The sequence below is a fragment of the Limulus polyphemus genome, unplaced genomic scaffold, assembly GCF_000517525.1.
Source record: "Limulus polyphemus unplaced genomic scaffold, Limulus_polyphemus-2.1.2 Scaffold503, whole genome shotgun sequence".
NCBI classification, from domain to species: Eukaryota; Metazoa; Arthropoda; class Merostomata; order Xiphosura; family Limulidae; genus Limulus; species Limulus polyphemus.
Window position 1 is genome coordinate 108,658 of NW_013666113.1, and position 16,785 is coordinate 125,442.

The 16,785-nt window shown below is 30.2% G+C and overlaps 2 protein-coding genes across 3 annotated transcripts in view; one reads left to right on the forward strand and one right to left on the reverse strand.

The window, feature by feature from the left end:
- The window catches only part of LOC106458710 (protein enhancer of sevenless 2B-like), a 14,149-nt gene extending 8,318 nt beyond the window's left edge, over positions 1–5,831 (forward strand). For both annotated transcript variants that reach the window (XM_013918253.2, XM_022384981.1), the window contains exon 5: positions 2,583–5,831. In XM_013918253.2, coding sequence (XP_013773707.1) covers positions 2,583–2,756 — 174 coding nt within the window. In that variant the 3' untranslated portion in view covers positions 2,757–5,831. The remainder of the gene's footprint in view (positions 1–2,582) is intronic.
- Positions 5,832–10,013: 4,182 nt separating this feature from the next.
- Positions 10,014–16,785, reverse strand: part of LOC106458702 (NADPH:adrenodoxin oxidoreductase, mitochondrial-like) — a 35,271-nt gene continuing 28,499 nt past the window's right edge. The window contains exon 12 of the mRNA XM_013918245.2: positions 10,014–10,180. Within this exon, the coding sequence (XP_013773699.2) occupies positions 10,047–10,180 (134 nt within the window). The 3' untranslated portion in view covers positions 10,014–10,046. The remainder of the gene's footprint in view (positions 10,181–16,785) is intronic.

The window sequence follows — 16,785 nt, forward strand, 5'->3', positions numbered from 1 at the left end:
CATGTAAAAAGAAAAAATAGACATGAGAAAAACATTGCTTTATAAACCCTAAGACTTAATAAAACAAATTTGATATTTTTCATATGTAAGCATTGTAATGTTTACTGATAATCTGCCAAATTTCATTAACAACCGCTTACTGATTTAAAAGTTATAGCATGAAAACTGTAACAAGCACAAAATGGTTATGAGGTTGGTCCCAGGGACTGAGCCTGTGCTGAAAGAGTTAATGTCATTTTATCTCTAAGGAGGGAATTTGATACATCAGTTTAATATTTTGTAGCAATTTTTACTACACAACGATGTATAAATCTAATTGCATCTTTCAGAAAATCATGATTTTCCTGTATACTATACAGTTGTATTACAGGGTTGTAAAAACCCACTAGCCCCCAACACCATGAATGATCAAATTTGGATTTGAGTCACCATTAATTCCATGTGCTAGTGCAGTTCTGCTTGCATGAAATGTGTTGGATCCAACTCTATATTTAATTACTAAAATTTACAAAAGAGTTACCTGATGCTATTTTGTCTTTCAAATTACCAAATTCCTGAAATTTTGTAAGATTGGTAGCTTGTTTATCGACGGTAAGCTAATCCACTTTAAGTCTGATTTATAAAAACATACAGAGATGAAATCTGTGTATGGGGGAAATGGGCCAGACCACCCACTCGGAACTGTGCAGTCATGTTCTTAGGTGTGACTGAAAAATCCTAGGAGTTCTGAATATTAGACTGGTCTGTGTCTATTTTGATTTCATAATTTATGTATACTGGATAATCTGTTCAAAAATTTTACATTTTTATATATTCTGGATTTTGTAATGCAGTGGAAGAAGTCATTCCAAAAACTATTTGTATATATATATATGTTTATACTACACTAAGTTTTAGTTTTGGTAATGCTGTCAAAGAAATTATTGCACGGAATATAACATTTATAAATTTGCCCCCTATAATAATTTGGTCATTAGTGTGAGAGAAAGTTGGGTAAGTAGAATTTTATATATTTCTCATGCCTACAACCTTGGGGTCTATACATCAGAAACAGTTTTATAACCCTGATTTATTGTTAGGTTAATTCAAATGTTACAAAAATATGTCATGTCCACACCAATTATTTTATTTCTGTTGTATGAGTTTACAAGTGGATGGTTGTGACCACAGTAAATCGAACGAATTAGTTGCATTTATTTGGGAAAATATATAATACTTGAGATCCATGGATACATTAAAACCCTAACAACAGGTTTTGTTAGTGACAAAAATAATCAAAATGTAATTAGTATTTTTTATCTATATGTTTCTGTTTTGAAGGCTGTAAAAATTTGAAAAACATTCCTTTCCTTTATAATATATTTGTAATCACCATCAGATAATGGATTTCTGTTATCTGCTGGATTTAAACACTCAAGTGGTTCTGATATCAGAAGTGCTGTAACTATATTTTGGTACTTTCACTCTTTTTTTATAACTTTTTACTTGTAGTCAGTACCTGTACTGATAATACATTGGTAAGAGTATCGGCCCATTTTTTAAAACACTATTCTTTCGTCCACTGTTAGTTATTACAAAACTAGGTGAATGAAAAAAATAATTCTCATTGCTAATCTGTTTTGCCCAACTTAACAAAATCTTTTTTTTTATAAATTGTCCAATGGATAATTAGTCTAACAACTTCTTTCTTTACATAACAATTTGATTAAAATTCTGTGTCGTCTATGCTCTCCATTAAATTTTTCAAGAAGAAAACCTTTGATTTCTAAACGTGGTTTAAGCTTATTGTCTGGTGTTGTGTCAGTACTTCTCTCATCTGTTTCTGTTGCTCAATACAATTAGTCAATACCTAAAGTTTGAAATTATTGAGACTGTTTTCCTTCATTCATACTATCTTACAAGTACTTACAGACCATTAAAGTCACTTTCCTGCTGGTGTACAAAGATAACTAAAATAGTAAGTCTCTTCATTTGATAGTTAAGCCAATGTAACCAGTTATTAATTTCTTGAGTTCTAGATGTTTATATGTTAAATAAAAAGAATACAGACTTGCCATTTATACTTTATTATAACTAACTGTGGCACAGATTAATTTTTTGTAATTAGTTAAAAAAATAAAATAATGGCAACTTTTACAGTAGACAAGTTCTGATCTTAAGAATTAGAGAGCATAGTATCAGGTCATCATCACTTAAAAGTTACATTTAAAAAAAGCAGTTGAATGTTCTCGAAGACTGAATGGTCTTTTTGAAAGTAACTCTTATCTGATGATTTTCTGATACTATACTTTGAAGCATTGTATTCTTTAAAATCAGAACTTGCCTGCTGTAAAAATTGCCATTATTGTATTTTTGAATTAATTTTATATATGTGTTTGTACATTTAAAACAAGACAATGAAATTATTATCATCAATACTGTTGTGAAGTGAATAAGCCCGAACAGGTACCTAGCAAATGAAATGCATTCAGTTCAGTAGATTTCTCAATTAACATTGAACACACACATACACTAATAATATTATTTCATTCCATTTCTGAGTAAAAGTTTTTCTGTAATCTCACATGTAGTTTTCTTTTCAGTTTCTGGTCCAAGCCCTCTATGATTTTCAAGCTCAAGAGGCCGGTGAATTGGAGTTTAAAAGAACTGATATAATTACAGTTTTGGATCGTTCTGATGCACATTGGTGGGAAGGGGAGATGCGTTCAAAGAGAGGATTTTTCCCAGCTTCCTATGTTGTTCCTTTCCATGAATAACTTTCCATGATGTTTTTAACCAGCATGAAGAAACTGTCAGAAAACGAAATTTAAAAAAAGAATCCACATTTTTTTTCTTTTTGCTAACAGTGATGATTGTTCTTTACATGTTCATCTTTAAAATGTTTCATATCAAAGTAAATATTTGTGATAAAACTCTTAATGAATGTTAAGTTGAGCCATCAAGTTTACAAGTTTAAAAATCTAATTGTAATCAGAGCCAATGTTTTGATGAAAATATTTTTATTTTCTCGCTTAGTTTTGGTCTTTTCGTGTTCACAGTATTGAAGTGGGTGAATTATCTGTAGACTGTTTTCAAAGCTTCTGTGTGTGTGTGTGTGTAAGAAGAAACTTATTATCTACTTGATTATTCGTAGGATTATGCAATACATTTAGTAAAGTTTGAAAAATTTGGCAAGAAACTACATTCATTCAAACTTCCACTGTATTTTGTGTTTGCTTTATTAACACACGTAGTTGAAGCAAAAGTCATGAGTAAGTTTTGTATACAATCTGTAACTAAGTGTAGTGAAACCTTACAGCTTATGGTTTTAACAAGGCTGGAAAAAGCATTATCAAGGGGACCTTTGTACATAGATGCAAGTGAAACTCGGTTATGGACAAGATACAACAGTCCACACGTATATTACTAAAAATATATGTAACAAGCATGTTGTGTAGTCTTGTTTTGTCTCATCACTTGTACTTTAACAAAAGCACAAACATCTTGATCTTATAGTGGCTAAATGAGTATTATTCTTACGTTGGATCCATTTTCACCAAAAGGGGCGAGTGTACATTTATCAAATTACGTGTGTTGAACTTTTCCTTATGCCTTTAGAGGTGGTAATATTCCTGTGTTATTGATATTCGTTATCTGAGAAAATCAGAAAAGATAGTAATGGGTTTATAACAGTATTTAACAAAATATGAAGTCACATCCCTGCTTTACCATGATGATAACATCTAAAAATAGTTTTTATCCCTGCTTTTCTTTTTAATTGCCTTTGACACTCTCTTCAACAGTTCTGTGTAGTACAAAGATGCTTTTATTTGAATTAAATTTAGAAATTCTACATACACACTCAATCTGATGTACAGTGATCAACTTGGTACCCTTAACCTGAAACTTGAATTTGTACATTCAAACAAACCATACCTTTTGGCTTATTGCTGGAATGTAAAAATGTATATATACATTCATTCAGCTTTCCAATGTGTTATATGTGTTTGCTTAATTCATTTATTTATAGTTTAAGCAAAAATCATGATTACATTCTGTTAACAGCTTGTAACTTATGGTAATAGGAAACCCAAAACTTTGTATTAATATACATTATTAATTCACATTATTTTCCATTTATGCAAAGATGAAGCCAAATATATTAATTATTGATTTTATAACTTTTCATTAGAAATAAAATACTCTTGACACTAATATGACCATGAAATATTTTCAGCTCTTAAAAATATTATTAAAGAACAGTCTTTAATCAAAATAATTTACATTACTGTTCATCATATTTGTGTAACTTGTCAAACTCAACCAAATATTCAAACTCATTTTTAATGGCTGCTGAAAACGTTTCCTTTTTATTTATGAAATACTTATGCAAACTCATTAAGGGCTTTTACTAAAGTTGATCTGTCAAAAGGGTGTCATCTTGCAGCATGTATAAAAAAATTTTATTTCTGTGTTTATGGACATAAGTTCAAATCTGATTGTTAAGATTGCCCCACAATATTAATTTATGTTTAAATTTGTATCTTTTGTATGCTGGACTGTGAAGGAGAGGTTCTCTAATTCACGTCATGTCACATTAAAAAAACTTGCTTCACACGTTGGGACCACGAGTGCATTATATGAGTGATGGTCAAACCTTGCCATTTGGTTTGACAAGCAAGTGGTGTGGACTAGCTGCCTTCCTTCTAGTCTATCACTTCAAAATTGGGGACAGTTAGAACAGATGACTTCTGTGTAACTTTGCATGAAATTCAATAAAACAAAAGTTTTTGTAGAATAATACAAGGCAAGATGGAAGGTGTTTTGGTCCTATTCACAATTGTACGAAATAAGTTTGAATGTAGCCGATATTCATCCACAGTTTTGTAAAATAATGTAAAAGTTCAGATATTTATCCATTTGTTAAGAAATGTCAATATTAAACATAAATTTATAAAAATGTTGAACAATTTTGAGTTTATCTAAAATACCTATCCAAAGTTTAGGAAATGTCTGGCAATATGAAAATATTATCTTCCAGATTCACAGCGTAACAAAACTGGAAATAGTTTTAGCTTTTAAATAATGCAAAACATATTTCAGTATATTGGGTTTCTCTTCGCTAGTATTAAGGTTGCAGGTGAAAAAGAAACCTTCACTTAAAGCTATGTGGTAATATTTGTTTTAAACCACAAGCTTTCAGGAGGTTGAAACTGATGAGAGATATTTTACATTTGACTTCAAATAGTAGAATATGTAAAATGCTGTTAATTCCAAAATTAGTAGTTACTTTTATTATTTTTATAAAACAAAACTGAAGTTATGGTGACTTATTTTCTCAGCTACAGCAGCAAGGTTCTGCTACTGAGACCAGCTGTATTAAGTCATTGGTAATAGTATTTGAAAGTTGGTATTAATATACAATGTTATTACATTTCAGAATGTCAAGTGATTACCACGGGGTCCTCAAGTAGTGCTTTTTATTTTTTGTGTTAGAGAAATGAACACTTTGGCTGAAGAACTTCCATAATGATAGTAAACTATGTGAATTTTTTGAATAGGTCTTATTCACAGCTCGTTTAAAGACCCTCGTATTGGATGTGCAAGTGATTTAAAAGGGTGTTTTTATGTAGTGTATATAATGTAGGATTCTTCTATCAATGAAGGAATTTGTGTCAAGGTTATTGTTCCAATAACTAGGTTAAGGTTCTTTTAAGAGGTATTGTTTATTGTTGGTAGTAGAGTTCTAATGATGACTTGTTACATGATTTTGATTATTTTGTGTACGGATTACAAAGTAATTGTTGAAAGGGGATGTTTCAGTGTAATAAATTAGGGAATTGGTTCATTAAGAATTGTAATGTCTTTAATTTTAACAAGACATTGTGATTTAATGATAAACCACCATTAAAAAAAAATTTGTCGACGTTAATTTGGGCAAACCATTTCTTGCTGCACTTTTATTTATTTGCTTGTTATCGTGTGTTACAATCAGTGCTCACTAGATGGCATTTGAAATGCTGTTTGTGCTGATCTCTTAGATTTATGTATCAAACACTGCAAAAGTATTCCTATTTTTTACTGTAGTTTCACTAAAATAATATATATCACAAACAAATCCAGATATGTAACATTTATTTATCGAGTATATATTGTGCAGAAATAATAAGAGACCATAAAATATTTTTTGGTTTCATTAATAGTATAGGCTATCAAAAACCAAAATAAAACATTTATTTTTTTTAGCTCATTTCCAAAAAAAGCCTGACATGGCTTATTTTTCCTGCAAATGTCTGCTCATTGTGTTTGTGGCTTAGCACTAACCACTAAGAACACAATGTTTTAAAGTGGCAGTGATATTTTTTCCAAGTGTCTTTAATCAAAATGACTTAATATACATTTAACTTTTACCAGTTATCAAGATACCAGAGCTGATTGAGAAAAGAATTTTTATTTTCACATGTTAAAAAATTCTTTACCTGAAATGCATTTGGCCTAACTGGAAAAGAGAAGGTTATTTTTAGAAGTCTGCAGATATAGAAGTAAAGCATCCAACAACTGTTCATATATAATAAAGATTACCTTTTGTACTATCATAAACTTTTAACATCTGCTATTACCTCTGTATCATTTTTATTATACTATAATGGTTAATACAACTTGTGCCCATATCGTTGTTATTTTTTGATGTTCTAATTTACAGAAATATGTCTGTATAGAATCTATAATTCTTAACATTTAGTAAACAAATACTTTGTATGCAGGGCCCTGATCCTTATGCACCAGCAAAACAAAATTATAAATTAGTAAATATGACCTAAAGTGAAAACAAATTAAAAAATAACGTTTAAAATGATATTAGACATAACACCCTGCAAATTTACTGCTAAGCTGAGGAGGGATACCCATTTGAGGATTCATTAACCTTGAAAAAATAAATAAATAATGGTAAATAACAGTAATTTATATTGTGGATAAAAGATATGTCTTAGGCTTAAGTACAAATATCATTAAATGTCGAGCATTACAGATCCCATTAGATTATTTAAACAGTAAATTTAAAACAAAACAGGAAAACATTACACAATAAACCAATCTTCAATGAAGCTGAGTCGTTTCTCCTTGTTAAGTATTATTTACTATGTACAGTAGCATCTACAATAATACACACACACAGTGGCACATTTTGTAATCTTACTATAAATTATAAGGGTCAAGTTGTATATCTGTGTATAATAACTGGCAATGAGTAAAGTATCATTAAAAATCCAATTTCCCTATATTTGTCTGAAAAACTTAAAATATTCAAAATTTTGTCTAGTTCAGTTACTTTGCAAGTTTCGACTCACCTGGGCCTTTCATTGTAGTACTGATTCCAAACTATCATGTTAATAGGCCTAGCCCTCCCGTCAACAGGATGGGCATAATCTTTTAACTTTCCTATGATAGAAAAACATGATATCCATGTCAAGTAACTTCAATGTAACTATCATAGTTACAGCATTGAATGGGTTAACTTTAGAAAAACGTGTCTAGTACTGTTGCAGTACAGGGTTTTTCAAGCCTCCATGTTATTGGTTTTCTCGTATTCATCAGATGGGAATAATTTTTTTGTTCACTTACAATGTCTATGTATAGAGTTATGAAGCACTCTGATTGCTAATTGTTTTCCCATTAAGTAAAGAAATGCTTAATTAGCATAACTCACCTTCATTTGAATAATTTTAACTACCTGTACTATAAGATAAAACAGCACAGTACAACTAAAAGATATAAACGTACTTTTATAAGTATACTTTCTTACATCAACAAGAAAGAAATCAATAATATTTATTCAGTATAAAATTCCAATCATAAAAAATTTGTTAAAAGTTGAAAAAAATACCACTTTTTCAAAAGTTTTCTATCTAAACTGAATATAATTTGAAATTAACTGACATTCGTATGTGTAGTAAAAATTAATAGAATTAACACAGATTTTGATGTACCGCTAATTTAAATAATAATGGCATAGTTTTTATATTGACTAGAAATTAAGTGCTTCACCTTAAATTAACTCTTGCCTTGCACACTTTGTGTTGTCACAATGTTTCCTAATTCACATAAACAAACTACCATAAATAAAACATTGAGCATTCTAGAACGTTTCACTGATAAACAAATATTTTTGGCAACTGTAAATATCCACATTGATACCATAGATGTCACTAGTTACATGGCAAGAACTTTATATTCCATATTAATAGCAAATACAAGAATACATTCCAGAGATATTGCATAAAACAAGTAGCAGAAACAAATTACTTGCCATGCTGAAAAATAAAAGTATCTTTTTTTTATTTTTCCTATCTTGATAGGGTTACAGCTTGAATGAATACTGAGTTTTGTGGCTATAAGACCCATTTCAACTGTGCTCCTATTATAGACTGATTTTAAACGTTAATATTGGAATTGATAAAAATACAAACTGTTATTTAATGTTAGATTGTTTTAAGAGTGATGACATATGCATAAGCAACTTTTTTTGTCTTTTAAGAGCAATCAATTTCATTACTCAAGTACGAGTTACTAATTTAAACTTGAATCCAGAGAAAAGATTTATCTAACTACTCAAATTAAAAATATATATGATCCATTTATAGTTATAACATTTAAGAAGATGCATCTAACCTATTCTAGCATGTGTATGAAAACCCAACTAAATGTACGTGTGTGTGTAGCAATGAGCTAATATTGGACTGGAATCCTCTTTCAATGTAGTTGTTCCGATTAATCCAATAATTTTTTCCTAGAGGTGAATACAGCCTAATTTGTTTTAATAATATTTCTTCATGTAGAACCACAAAAAAAAACCTTTCCTGAAATCCTCCAAATATTTTGTAAAGTACAAATATTTTTAAATTTAAAATGGTGTAAAAATCCAGACTATGTAATGTATAAAAGTATGGATTTATTTTAATTTTTAGTAACAGATGCAAGAAAGAGATATTCATGATTTGAATAACAAACAGCCATAATAATCCACTCTACATAAACATATTTTTGTGTAACATAGCAGTATTAGATACTAATCTTACTTTTTGTAATCAAACAAGTATTATTTGTCTGTCAAAAAGTGGAATTTCAGATAGTAATAATACAAGCAAAAACTTGTTTTGAATACACACTTTTTCTTGGGGGGGGGGGGTATTATTTTGCAATCACTCAAACATAGGATTTCTTCCATAATATTCTAAGTATACTTTTCTGGGTAAAATTCTGGTACTTATTAATAAAGTATAATGAACTGTCAATTTGCATAAAAGAATTTGACTTATGTTAATTTATGAAATAAAAAATATTACTAGATTTTTGGTACACAATTATAGTCATTATAATGATAGTTCCTATTAACTACTTTTTTTTAATTATCCAATTAAATATTTGTGAAAAAAAAAAAGACTTCTTTAATCAAAACTGAAACTTGCATATAATCCATAAACAAATGTTTGAAATTTAAAATAAACTAAACCTTAATAATTTAGTAAATTTTGCAATATATACATACACATAAACTACTTACAAACTAATAAAAGTTGGAATTTGTCCTTGGTATTTATATTTTGTAAATCTTGAGTTTTAGAATTTTACAACTGTGTGGTTATGAAATTCAAACCATCAATATAGTTATCAATAAAATCATTAACTATTACATTCACTAATGCTGTTTAAAATTTTGTATTGTACATTATGCCAATCTACTTTTCTTTATAAAAATTACAATTAAAATATGTTTTAACAATTATATGAAAATAATTTAGATTTATATATGCAATTATGATAAATATTTGACAAAAACAATTGTATGTAAAATATTAATCAGGTCTCTGCTATTAGCTGGTCATGTATGTAAAAGGCTCACCCTTAATCCACTAAAAAATAATACTTGAAATACAAAATATTATTAAGGCCATTAACCACATTACTTCTGTTGTTGGTTGTATTCTGGATTTTGTCATAAAGCTACAGTAGAACTTCTTTTGAAAGGCTGCATACATCAAATATTTCCTATAAAATGCTTAATGCCTTCAGCATCTGTCTAAAACTTCCAACATCTCTTTGGTACTGGTGATTTTTTCCCGAGGCTTTCCTGCCCTGCTTCCCTGCTCTTGTTCCTGTTTATCAATCTTCAGCCAGTCTTGAAATGTAACTGGTCTTATTCCTAAAATTAAAAGAATTTGTAAATTTGGTTTGTTCATCTGTATGAGGCTTTTGCACAAAAAATTTAGACAAAAGTTGTCCCCTCCTACTTTATGCACTTTGCCAAAATTCCATGAGTTTATTTGAGCAACTTAAAGACTCAGAAGTCTGGGGAAGATGTTTGCAAATGTTAGAGAATGAATTTTGATTTGTAATTGCATCTTGTAAAGTAACAAGCATGTTGTATTGTACATGTGGCTAGATGATTTGACTTGACAGTCATACTTTATTGACATCCAATCCACACACAAGATATTATTTCATTGTGGTAATAATGTACCAACATGTTAGCCTAATAGTATGCAAAGTTAACATTGGTGTTATTATTGACTCTCCAGATATTAAACTTCACATTGTGTTATGTGGGCACATCATGTTTTTCACCATCTGTAGTAACTTAAAAATGTTTAAAAATTTTCGTTTAGTTAGTTTCTATGTATTTTGGCATAATCACATGGGCCACAAAATTATTAAAATAGTTTTTCTAGTTGCCTATAGCAGATAACATCTATTCTGCCCAAGGGGATATTGCAGTAGCATTTGCACATCCGTGTTGATAGAGTTAACAACTGCAATGTCCTTTGCTGGTTGAATGGATAATATCTGTATGCTACAATCGACAAATGCTATGATTGAATATACAGTCACTTAATGATGCTATCACAGGAAAAAGGATACAAAGTTTACTGCAAGATTGTAATCTCAATACTTTCAGTTCTACTTGGTTATCAACATGAATAGTTCAGTGGAAATTTATCTTGAGGAAAAAAAAAGTTGTTGATTATTCACAGTTATGATAGCGGTGGCTGTCCACTCATCTATGCAAGTCCCTCACACTTTTTTGTTGTTGTTGTTGTGTCTGTAATAGATATTGTTTTCACTTTTCTTCAGTCTGTTTATTTCTCATGCACGCGAGTTTTCAAATTCAGATTATTCTAAAACTGTTTGTTTGATCCTACCACCATTAAGCAGACTTTTTTAATACTTATGAGGAAATCAGTTCACCTGAGAATACCTCACCATTAAAATTATAAACTGCAACCACCACAAATATCTTGGAAAAATGTTGTGACATGCTACGTACCATTTCTGAGATGTATCATTGACAGGATAATAAATTGTCTGAAAATTTTCAGACACTTAGACAGACATGTGGTTTGTCCAGCATGAAGATACATTTCCATTTGTCACATGCCAGATACCACTTGTACAGTTATTAACAGTTGGTCTTCCAATCAGCATTTAGGGGAAGCTTGTAACCACAGCTGTTATATAACTTTCATCAAACTTCAATCTGTGTGAATTAAGCTCAAAATTTCTTATGGTACATTATGTTTTAATCTACTTTTCTTTCAAAAACATGAAACTATTTGCAATGGACCATTGTTTTCTTGTGGCAAGCTGTTTAATTTTTTTCCCTATCTCCAGTATGTAACTGGTATTGATCAATTAAAAGTCCATTCTTCTGGAATCATGCCTTTCCTTATTTTACCAATACAATACAGATATACACACTTTCTTCAAAACACTAATATTTTATCACTTTCATACATTTATAATCATAACTTTGTAATTGAAATACCTGTAATGTAAACCTCCTAGAAAGGATAAATTTTAAACACCATCTGCACTTACAAATCTGAACTGCCATTCAGGGTCAGAGCTTTTAATTTGCATACAAGCCATAAGGATGTCTAAAGGCTTGGTTATTGGATATACAGACTGTTACCATAAATGATGAGCAAAGCTCTGTATATAAGTAATATTTTGTGTATGAATATTTAGATTAGAAACTGAATGATACCACATCAAATCCAAACACAATATTAAAAACATGTGGTCACTTGATTTTTTTTTCTCAATTGTTTTGCAATATAGGATATAATTTTTCCTTCATACCATTACTAAAACAGTATCTCCCACAATATTAACTATAAGTTGTACATTTCTACACACGTGGTTTTCTCAGCCTCTCGAAGGTGGAAAGTTCCTTATAACCAATCAAAAGCTCAGGATTTCCCCCACGTGGTTTTCTCAGCCTCTTGAAGGTGGAAAAATTTTTTCTTTAAAATACTTGGGTCATTTCAGAATTTTGAAGTCATGGTACATTTCATAGATTCAAAAACTTAGTTTTTCTTATTTTGGTGTTGCTTTATTTAAGTATATATTTAAAAAAAATACTTTTGTTCATTTTTTTTAGTTAGGTCAGCAGTGAGTTATTATGATTAGTGAAAACTAGTAAAATTTTGTGAAGATACACAAAATGTATCAGAAGTTATAGTATGGGGTCACGAACTTGGCCAATTCAGCCAAGCCCGTAGCGAGAGAATTAATAGGTTTGTGGGAAAGTGACGAGATTTTAGTGTGCATAAAGAAAATAAGGGAATGTAATGGGAAGTTTTGAAGATTTAAGAACAAATCACAGACTTGTTAGTGTTTTATAGTTTCTTTAGATGTTCTTTTCATTCCTGAAAATATTTTTAATGATAAATTATAGTACATAAATTTTCTTTTATGGCAAGACATCGGATAAGGCTTATTTATTAGATTTACCAAATAGGCAATGGCATAATATTCTGATGACTCAAATCCGTATTTCTTGAATGTTATTGTTAAGTTTATCTTACTTAAACAAAAAGCATAAAGAAAATAACTTATATTTATTAGATATAAATTGATTTTGACCAAAAAAAATTTAATTCTTAAATGAGAGGAGATGTTTTTTTTTTAGTGTTTTCCAAAACTGTTTCACAATAAAATTTTTGAAATTTCATAATATAAAAATTGATAGAAAACAAAATCAAATTGTATTTAAACCAGAACAAGATAGTATTTAGTAGGGATGGGAAAAATAGTAGTTTTTGTAGATGTGATTATACATATTGGAAATGCAACACAGGTATGAGTTACCATTTTATTGTAGTATCTTTACAATTAAAAGAGTCGTGTGTGTGTGTGTGCATGGGAAGCTTTTCAAACTTCATTAAACTTTTCAAAAATGAAATTACCAGTAGGGAAGTAAAGATGATATGACCATATATGTGAGAAGGGTGGGTGTAGATAGTAGTCTGCGCTGAAAAGGGAAGGGTATTTTGGAAATGGGTCTATCATTCTTCAGAGCTCCATCTAAGACAGCAGTTTTACATGTTAATGTTTTTTGTATTAATCTCTTCACTTCTTTACAATCAGTTAGAGTATCAGTACTCTGAATACTGTGAACAGGACGAAGGAGAATTGAGTGATTCTTGAACATCCTGGGTTTTTAAACCCAAATTTTTCCCATTGTAATTTATATTTGTACTCTTATCCTGTTGAGTAGGGACCTGGCAGCAATATCACCGAGTTTTTATTCTTGCCCATTATACCCAGGTTTTGAAAGTATTGCTGTATCCGGTGTCTCTTACTAGATACGTCAATCGGTTTGTCATTTTTTTATCAGACCGTTTGGCTCAAAATGGCTTTTGTTCTAGAAGTGATTTATGGGTATCACTTAGGTTTAACATTGCAATCATTGAGATGCCCTGCAGAGTCATCAGATTTGTTTAAGAATTCTACGTATCTATCCTCATACATGAGTTGTCTAGGCTGGTCACTTAACTCTATTGCAACGGGTTTTTCCTATGGGCATTTTATCACTTTTGTAGACTTATATTCCAAATTGTATTGAACTACTATTTTGTGAATGTATGTCAGTAAAGTTTTTGTATCAAATTGTGGATTATAATTCAAATTTTAATATTATACATTAGTTAATTTTTGAATTTAAAAGTAAATATAAAACAAATTCCTAAATATCAATTTTTGTGTGTCACATGGTATGTTGAATGTAGCTTTGGTTAAATATGATGCTTGTGATGTCCAAATACAAAGTCTATAGTTTCTTACAAGTTAGAAACTCAAATTATCGATATTGGCAAGCTAGAATATTAGATAAGAACCTCCTATCTTTTCTATTTGCTAAGATATCACTATATTTAGCAAATCAAACACAGTGGCCCTGCCCACCTCTTCCATTTTTGGAAATACTTCCTTACATCACCCATTTCACTCTATCATGTGCTTTTAACCAATCAAAAGCTCAGGATTTCCCCCACGTGGTTTTCTCAGCCTTTCGATGGTGGAAAGTTCCTTATAACCAATCAAAAGCTCAGGATTTCCCTCACGTGGTTTTCTCAGCCTCTCGAAGGTGGAAAGTTCCTTATAACCAGTCAATAGCTCAGGATTTCTCTCATGTGGTTTTCTCAGCCTCTCAAAGGTGGGAAGTTCCTTATAACCAATCAAAAGCTCAGGATTTCCCTTGAATAAAAGTATTTTTAATCTTAACATGAAAATCACTTTGCACTTGAAGCAGTCAGCACTTTTACTCCATATATTCGTGGAGAGATTTGTAGTGAAAATAGTTTGTTAAAAATTCAGATTTTTTATCTACAAATCTGAAAAGTTTTAAGTTTCATTTGTGTAATCTCTAAAAACTTCTAAATAAATTTCAAACGTTTTTTTCCCCCAGTAAAACTATATATTTTATCTGTTATTTTCTCTACCCTAAGTCTATATGTGGTTGGTCAATTTGACCAATCTTGTAATCACAAAAAAAAAAAATCAAAATAAATCTAAATTACTCTTTTTTCTTTCTAGAATTACTTCAAATTGTAACATGAAACTACATTTGTTTATCCTAAATAACTTTAAACTTATAACAGTACACATATGTTTATATTGAATTTTATTGCCCTATGACACGTCTAGCTAATATTCCCACCACATAAAATCTAAATCACATGGCAAACATGTAGCTCTAGTTACTCCATTCGAATTACACAATGCACAGTCAACTCCCAAGCATACCCTGTGAACAAGTTTTATTATTAATATTGTTTATATTACCTAATTTAACCTAAAAAGTTTCTAATTTGTACATCTTAGTTACTTTTATAATAATAAATAAAGAATACACATGAGATACATAGGGGGTGGTAAATAAATGGGAGAAAAGGGGATACTAAGAGAGCAAATGTCACAATTCTCACACTCGGGAAAATTGAGGATTTATTTTTTTAAATACTGCCTTATAAAATTAAGAACTAAACAGTTACATAATATTAAAAGTTTGATTATTAGCTATATTCTGATGCCCAGTTTATTTGTATACCGTGATAATAAAATACATTAATTAAGTTTTGAATGTAACTCAATAAAAACCTCGTAACGTGTAGAAAAGGATGCGCACATCAAAAGTGTTAAATAGTTCTCATAACACTTTATTCACTTCACATTAACATAAGTAGCTTATAATGTGCTCGGTCCAAAACCTTATAAACTTTGCTCCGTAGTTATCTTGAATGGTGAGATTGTTTAATTAGTTATTCAACCATCCGCTGTTAGGTCATAAAGACCCGAGAAGATATACTAATCAAATTCAGAGAAAAAGAAGGCACAAGAAACAAAACATGATAATTATATTGTTAGGGAAAGATATTTTCTTGACAAATATAAAACTATGCTTTTGGGTGGGTAACAAAAATATCTATGTGTTGCTTATAGGCAATTCCTTAGAGATGCCCAGAAGTACAAGTTTTCACATTTCTTTGCAAATTAAACAAAATCATCGTTAAAAAATGACAATTGTAAAATATGTCTGAGTAAAACAATTCTGAAATATGGTTAGTTATCATTTCTATTTAAAGTTTGAAATTTGATATGTAGGTGTGCATTTGACACCTGAAAGGTGCTCACTGATCCAGATAGGGTTAAAAATATTAAAAAAATAGAACAGTACTAGAGTTTTCAGACTAGGAAAATAAATTTTTGGATAAATAAATCTTAAGATTGAATAAACAAAACCAATTAACCACTCAATCACTCTTTCTCTGATTTGATAAAAACCTTTTCCAAACCAGAAGCAGTGCTCTGCCATTTATGTATTCTTAACATATCTGAAACACACACACACACACACTATGAACATACAAAAAAAATTATAACTACTGAATGTAATTGAATCTAAATTTGAATTTAGAAACAAATGAATCACTATGATACAACTATATATACAATATCATTATGTAAAGTGTCCTTAACTGTTGACCTAAATGCCAAAGTTCACCTTACCCTGCCATTTACTTGTGTTCCAGATGACAACAGTATTATCCACGCTACATGAAGCAAGCCAGACATCGTGCGGAGACCATGCAAGATCTAGCACATCTGAAAGACAAAATAAACTGGTGTACAATTTCATCAACAGGAATATCAAGATGATGTACAAAGCACCAAAAAGGTAAACCGGAGAAAAATTCTGATCAAACTAGGTTCTGCTGCAGTCCACTACACATTTATGTTTAATCCAGTAGGCAAATTACCTTTATCTCAAAAATGACCCATACATTCTTACACTGACAAATTACCTTTATCTAAAAAATGACCCATACATTCTTACACTGACAAATTACCTTTATCTTAAATATGAGCTGTACATTCTTACACTGACAAATTACCTTTATCTTAAATATGAACGGTACATTCTTACACTGACAAATTACCTTTATCTTAAAAATGACCCATACATTC